The following is a 7,757-nucleotide window of genomic DNA, read 5'->3' on the forward strand; positions in this document are numbered from 1 at the left end:
CCCCACTTTCTGATTCCCCCTCTGGAGGACATATCGTGCAGCCCTGGGCATAACATCAATGTAAGCGGGATCAACATCGTAGCCGTGGATGCGGTGGAAATAAAAGATGGTCCAGCTCTGAAACACAAATACAATAGTATGTTAAAAATAAATATGAACCATAATTAAATGTGAAATAATTAAAAAGAAACGTACCGTAAGGAGTGTGCAAGAGCCAGTCAACTGTCTGGTTTTTCAGTTGGAGGCTTCATTCAGCTTTTGGTATAGGTATACCAAAATGGTGGCCCCCAGTTCCACTCGTGAATTGTAGTTAGATCAATAATGTATCGGAGATAAGTCATGTCGACGTAGGTTGCACTTTTGTCTACAAAGAGTGTAGTACTTACCAAGAACATGAACCAACACCGCATAGTGCAACCACGGTGATACTAAACAAAAAGACCGTCACCCTCCTCCTCGGACTCTGCTGCCACCACCAAGTGGTTCTCATAAAGCTCTTTCAAGCTAGAGAACCGGATATGCACCCCACTCGTCGCTCTGCACTTATAATCCTCCATATTTGGGTCCATACCCAGATAGTCCACCATCCACTCTATGGCCTCAACCCTCTGTATATGAGAATGGTTAGGTAACCTCCCTCGGGTCGGTAGGTGGAGAAGACAGGCCACGTCATGTAGGATGATCGTCAACTCCCCAACAGGAAGGTGGAAAGACGAAGTCTCCTTGTGCCACCTTTCAGCAAATGCCCCCTGCATGCCGTGACTGATGGTACTATATCTGGTCATGTATAACCCGCCAAGCCCACTCCTAACTACAACGTCATTAAACCACTAAGCTCGTGGTTTAGACAGATCAATATTTTCCGCGTATGGTTCACGGATTTTATGGGCGCCCGTTCTTGTCACAACAAAAACAAAAAACAATGTTAGTTATAAAGTGTAATAAAAACAAAAATAAAAAATGATTAAATTATAAAGTGTAATAAAAAATTATCTCTCCCTCCCAAACACGTCGAGTGACGTGCTCATGGTAGTATATCAACAGATATGTGTCCGAAGGCCCTCCCAGGTATTCCTCATCCTCATCGTTCTTATCCTTCACCCCGGGTACCCCCTCCTCCTCAGGCGCCTCCACCTCCTCATGATGTTCCTCCACTACATCCTCCTCAACCTGACGGGAGAAAGACGCCCAAACCAACCCACTCCTCGATCTAGATGAGGAACCTGCAGGAGCCTCATCCATTTGGACAGGTACTCGTACTCGACCCCGTCCCCGTGTGTTGCTAGCTGTGCAGCCCGCTCGCGTCGAGCCGATGTCGTCTGGGTCTCCCTACCTTGTCTAAGTCGTGCCTGATTTTTTAACATTTTCTTGAAAAAATTGAAACCGGTAAGACTTTGAAACAATTTAGAAGAAATAAAGATTATTAATGCTAGAGTTCAAAATTTGGAAACTTACAAATTTTATGAAGTTTTGAGTTGCCTTTGAATTCTTTGATGTTGTACAACAAGTGTAGTTTGTGTAGAAGTTGAAAGAAATTGGTGTAGTGAGGAAAATTGTATGTTTCTGGTAGAATGAAAATAGGGATGGCTGTTTTTAGTTAACCGAAAAATGCAGCATATTTAAGAAATGCATCTCCGAAATGGTGATTTCGGATATGCGTCTCCGAAAACACCTTTTATTTTTTTTAAAAAAATTGATTTCGAATATGCATATCTGAAATCACGCTTTTTGATGTCTTCAGAGATACATCTTCAAATTATAAAGACATTTATGAAATTTTGCCACGGATTACTAAGAAGTTATAAGGAAATTGTCAGAAAGAAGCCCAAATATTATTGGCTAGTATTGTGCCGAAAAGAAGCCCAAGCCCATATTAGTGAGATATGACCCACTAATAATCATGATTTGGACACAATTGGAAATGCACCAACCGACACTTTCATCAAGCATCAAAATCTATCCGTTCTCTATTTTCCTCCCATTCTCACATCAACATTACATATAATCACTCTCTGTTTTTCTCTTTCTCTTTCATTCATTCTCTCCTTTAATTCAGATCTACCTTTTCCATAATGCAACTCCATTAACACTATTCACTGGTAATTCCTCTTTTCAGATCTATTCCCAACGCCTTTTCATCTTCACTCTCTTCAATAAATTCATCACATTCTCTAATTTTTCAGATTATTCAATTTTGTATAATAACAACATCTGAAAATCGAGTTATGATGTCAAGAAGGCCGGGAAACTCTTCTCGAAGATTCGGCGACGGAAAATCGAAATCGTCGCCGCTTTTGTCAATTGCGCTTATAGTCGTGGTGAGAGATTTTTCGTGTGATTGGTTCGTGAATTGATTTAGATTTGCGTTGTGATTTGTGATTTGTGATTAGTTTTTTCAATGTAGGGAGCTTTGTTTATCATTGGTTACTTCTATAAGGGTTCAGGTTTGTTTCTTGTTATTGTTTTTTTGCTTCTATTTAATTTTTGTTATAATGTGTTGGTGATTATTAAGTTTTGATTTTTATTTTATAGGTGGACTTGGTGGCCGCTTAGATTCTGTTAGTAGGGTTGAAGGTACTTTTTATGATTTCTTTCAGCTTCAATATTCTTATTGATACTATTATTATTTCTATTTTGGTGGTTTTTTTTTTTTTTAATTTGGTATGTAGTTTTATTTATTTTGATTTTAATTGTTTGTAATTTGTGTCTTATTTGGTATCGGTAAGGGAATAGTTATGCCGCGAAATGTCCGCAAATTTTAGCTCAATTGGCAAAATCCGATATTGCTAGGTTCGATGTCATCAACAGAGTATGAACTGTGATACTCACGGTTGTATGAACTGTGATACTCACGGTTGTGTGTATGAGTTTCTAGTGATTATTAACACTTCGTTTACTGAGAAAAAAAAAATTATGCGGCAATATTTATTGTTTTTGATTGGTTGTAACTTTTATGTGTGTTCTATTAGGAAAACTTCAAGCGTTAGTTTATTTTCCTAGTTAATTAGCTATCCCCTTGATGAATTTTCAATTTGAAGTGTTAAACAAGAAGTTCGTGTAAATGTATGTGATGTTAACGTATGAGAAAGTGCATGAGCTTTGTTATTTACAATTTGATGCCTATTTCATCTGATATCTGCATGTGAATGAGGTTGCTACATCAAATGCGGTGTTATGTGGTTTATGGTTCTTAAATGATAAAAAGAACTTTAGGCATTATATCAGAATAAAGCATAATTATTCTTGGTTCTTTCTGGGTCCATTTGATGGTTTCTGCTGCCTAGTAGAATCCATAGCATAATGAAGACTTGCCTGTTTATGTTCTTCACTTACACAATGTTTGGTACAAGAGAAAATGCTAGAAAAATGGAGTTTTCTCCTTTTTGCTTCAAGAGAGAAAATGATGAGAGAAAACCTAGCAGTGGGACAGTAAAATAATTTTTTAACAGTTGATGATATTCAATTTTGTGTTATAGAATGGTGTGACGCCTAAACCAATTCGTGTATGTGATGTCTATATATTTAGCTTCGTTCTATTGTATATAGCAACATTTATGGTCACAAGCACCCAATTATTGTTACCGAATAAAGACAAAGATCTAGGAAATGGAAGACAGAGCTTTGTCAAATCATTACCAACAATTAGTAATATCTATTATGAAGTTTCCATTTACGTTGGTTTCATATATTTTGTAATAATATAAATGACTTGCAGGTGCAGGTGATTATTTGTGCAGTGGAGAGGTCCAACGAGCAATTCCTGTTTTACAGAAAGCATATGGAGATAGCATGCACAAAGTTTTGCATGTTGGTCCTGATACTTGCTATGTGGTCTCAAGATTGCAAAAGGAGGATGAAACTGAAGCCTGGGGTATAGAACCATATGATGTAGAGGAAACTGATAGTAATTGCAAAACACTAATCCGTAGAGGCAGTGTGCGTGTGGCTGATATCAAGTTTCCTCTTCCATATAGGCAAAAATCTTTCTCTCTTGTAATTGTTTCAGATACTCTGGATTACCTATCCCCAAAATACCTCAATAAAACTCTTCCAGATTTGGTGAGAGTATCAACCGATGGCTTAGTGATATTTACCGGTAAGAGCATTTTATGGAATTTTGGTTCTCATCTGAGTAAACTTTATTTTCTCGTGCTAAGAGATTTCTTTAGCATGAAACTTGCCTTAAGTCACTTGTGTTAATTTCTGTTACAAACCAAATTGGTTAATGAAGGTTATAGGAATTTATTGTCCTGCATTCCTGCAAATCTGAGTGTTTCACTTAAGCGTTATACGGAACAATAGACACTTACTAGAGACACAAGTGATCACATACATTTGCCCGCTTCTTTTGAACTTTGTCGCCTCAACTCTTTGAGGACGGACGTGACTTTTTTCAAGAGGATAGTAGATATCAAACGTGACTAACTGTTTACGTTCTCCCACTTTCCCAAAACTATTGAAAATTGTCACTCCTTTCAATGATGAATGCAAACCTCCCTAACGTGTTAAACATTGATTTGCACTGAAATTGCAACGTACTATACATTGAAAGCACTCGATCAAACCTTTACAAGCTTAAACAATCCTAACAATAAGCAGAAATGCTGTTTGAAAAAGTGTATTTGAGCTAACACAGATATAATTCAGTTTGACTTTGTAAATGTGTTGAGTTACTTGTGGCTCAAGCTTCTTATATATTGCTAATGCTGGTAGTCTAAAGACTCTTTTTGAACCTGTTACTTACATATGATATCTGATCTATTCTCTACAAATGAAGGTATTCCAACTAATCAAAAGGCCAAGGTAGCAGATGTTTCTAAATTCGGAAGAGCGGTGAGTCCCGCATTATCTTTGCATTTGTCGATATTTGTCTGTTTAGACCTTCAACCTATCACACTACAGTCTTCTATTTATTTTTAAATTAGTGTTAAAAAAAATTAACTGATTCTGCCTGATTCAGGCCAAGATGAGGAGTGGATCCTGGTGGGTCAAGTTTTTCCTTCAAAATAACTTAGAGGAGAACGAAGCCGCAAATAAGAAGTTCGAGCAAGCTTCAACAAAGAGTTCATATGTTCCAAAATGTCAGATATTCCACTTGAAATCACTCCATTGATTTGCGAGTTGATTAATCGAGTAGCCCCGATAGTTGCTGCTTCATTTTTCATCTAAAACATTTTCTTCTATAAAGGTAATTTAATTCATTTATAAATATTCGCCATAGATGGTGTATCACTTTTGTTGTTGCTTGAAATAGAGATATTTATTCTTTGAAATACCAACTCTTGGCAGCAAAGGACATTTTGATTTGGTATTTAACTAAATTATAAGTTGAATTAGGCGATCGATCTATAATTAAAGTAGCAGGGGATGTTGTACTAAAGTGATATACTCCTTTTTTTTGTTTCTTGAAATGTAAGAAGTTAATATTGTTATATTTGAACTACTCATCTCTTCCAAATTAAGTGTTTACAATGTAAAAAAATGTCTGAAAATAAGTTTCGATTTATAAATAGCAATAAAAGGTATAACCTATGTATGTTCTGATGCTGGAATTCATCTCAGCACTTCCATCTTAAGCTACAATTTCTCAATATTTATAATGGATTTGTCTTGGAACGCTAGAAAGACCGAATGAACGCCAGATCAATAGTATGTTTGGGAGGAAACATAAGTAAAATATGGTGATTATAGTTAAATACATAAAGAACAAAATAAGAAGTCATTGAAGTTTTTAAAAAATGGCACCTCTTAGAGCAGAGCAAAATTGAAAGCCAAATTTGAGGTCAGATAAAATGAAACACGGTATCTTCAGAACTAGACCAGAATATTCAATAAATAATATATAATTTTAAAAAATCAAATAAAGCTCTAGACACAAATCTCAAAACTTTCAATCACGAGAACAAGAACAATCACAAAAGACATAAATTATCTAAAAAAATAATATTACCTCTGGTTCCATTTATAAGAAAAAATTTTTTTAGATACATTGAATTAATAATGTATCTAGATAGTATGTTGTCCAGATACATTATTTATATTTAGATACATTATTTATTCAATCTTTTCTTATAAATGGGACCAAAGGGAGTAATAGAGATTTTTCCCTCTATCTTTTCTTATAAATGGGACATTATTTATATCTAGATACATTATTTATTCAATTTATCTAAAAAGAGAATCTTTTCTTATAAATAGGACCAAAAGGAGTAATAGGGATTTTTCCCTTCTATCTTTTCTTATAAATGGGACCAGAGGGAGTAATAGGAATTTTTCCCTTCTATTTTTGTGATTAGATAATAGAAAGAAAATTAGAAATTAGAGGGAAAAATACATGTGGAATAGTGTGGAAATGGATTTTTATAACGAATGTCTAGTTCTCACTTTTGGAAAGTATATTTTAGAGATTGATCATTAAATCTTACTCCCTCCGTCCCACAATGAGTGATCCATTTGGAATAAAATTGTGTCTCAAAATGAATGACCAATTTCAATTTCTAATGCATTTTTTTCAATTCTACCCTTTAATTAATAAAGATTTCACAATTTTCAATACATGATAAGGGTACTATAGTAAAAACAATAGTCTTTCTCTTACTTTTATGCACTTTTCTTAAACTGTGTGAAATGGTGTGCTGGGTCACTCATTATGAGACGGAGGGAGTACATCTTAAATATTTCTCTTCCCGTATTTCTTTTGCACCCTTATGCATTGGAGCGCGTCTCTGAAAACCCTAAAATACACATGAGTATTTTCGGAGATACATCTTCGTACGCATCAAATTTTATTTTTTGTCAAAATTTAGTTCGGAGATGTATTTTTGAATTTTTTAGAGGTTAATTTTGAAATGTATCTCTGATAATACATTTGATCCTATTTTAGTGATAATACATTTGATCATGTTATTATTTCTACAAATATGATACTGCTTCTGGGTTTTAGTGCTATTTTCTTCATCTTTGAAAACTCTAAAATATCTTTTGGTGTTTTGGAAATACATTTTCGAACGCATTAATTTTATTGTTTGTCAAAAATTAATTCGAAGATGAATCTCCAATTTTTTTAAAATTAATTCATAGTTTATCTCTGAAAATTTATCTGATTATGCTAATTTTTTCTCATATATGGTACTGCTTCTTCTCTTCATCTTAAATTTCTGTAAATATTTTATTTCAATTAAGCTCGCATCTGATTAAGCCATCAAATTAATCACCATGAAAACCTATCCCAAACATGACGAAGAAGGTAGTGGCGTATTTTATGTCTATGGTTTTTTTAATCTATTGCTTCTTTTTCTCTTAAAAAAAATCTCAAACACTCTTAAGTGTGTGATGCTAAAGATCTCATATAACATACTAAAATAGTTTAAGAAATTTTTTCAGAAGCATCAACGGAAATAATCCTTAAATTATGTGTCGCCGCTATTGCAATAGAATCTCAGTTGGCGGTTGGCTTTCTTAATTCGTGCTATGTAGTTGTGAGTGAATGAAGATATAGCATTTTAGAATCAGCTTCATTAGCATTTTAGAATCAGCTTCATTTTTTTTTGGAGATACATCTCTGAATTAATCTCAATAAAATTCGAAAATATATCTTCAAATTAATCTTTAAATAAAATTAAAAAAAAAGTGTTTGAAGATGTATCTTCAAAAATAAAAAACATTTTTAACTTTTTGTCAAGAGTTTAGAAGACGATATAAAGGTGCAATAAAAAAATACTCTTCTAAATCCTCTTTTGTTAAATCTTATGGATTGT

The 7,757-nt window shown here is 34.2% G+C and overlaps 1 protein-coding gene across 1 annotated transcript; it reads left to right on the forward strand.

The window, feature by feature from the left end:
- The first annotated feature begins 1,928 nt into the window (after positions 1–1,928).
- LOC131596449 (probable pectin methylesterase CGR2) lies at positions 1,929–5,273 on the forward strand. The gene is made up of 7 exons (XM_058869098.1): positions 1,929–2,099; positions 2,184–2,318; positions 2,405–2,444; positions 2,533–2,574; positions 3,716–4,096; positions 4,778–4,833; positions 4,961–5,273. Exons 2-7 carry the CDS (start codon positions 2,226–2,228, stop codon positions 5,111–5,113), a joined length of 765 nt encoding a protein of 254 aa, XP_058725081.1. The 5' UTR covers positions 1,929–2,099; positions 2,184–2,225; the 3' UTR covers positions 5,114–5,273.
- Positions 5,274–7,757: the final 2,484 nt, after the last annotated feature.

The sequence above is a fragment of the Vicia villosa genome, linkage group LG4 (genome assembly GCF_029867415.1).
Source record: "Vicia villosa cultivar HV-30 ecotype Madison, WI linkage group LG4, Vvil1.0, whole genome shotgun sequence".
Taxonomy (NCBI): domain Eukaryota; kingdom Viridiplantae; phylum Streptophyta; class Magnoliopsida; order Fabales; family Fabaceae; genus Vicia; species Vicia villosa.

Excerpts from the sequence above, each read along its gene's own strand:
- LOC131596449 (XM_058869098.1), top strand. The coding sequence starts at position 2,226 with ATGATGTCAAGAAGGCCGGGAAACTCTTCTCGAAGATTCGGCGACGGA. Across the intron at positions 2,319-2,404 it reads CAATTGCGCTTATAGTCGTG|GGAGCTTTGTTTATCATTGG; the intron begins GTGAGAGATTTT and ends TTTTCAATGTAG. Across the intron at positions 2,445-2,532 it reads TTACTTCTATAAGGGTTCAG|GTGGACTTGGTGGCCGCTTA; the intron begins GTTTGTTTCTTG and ends TTTATTTTATAG.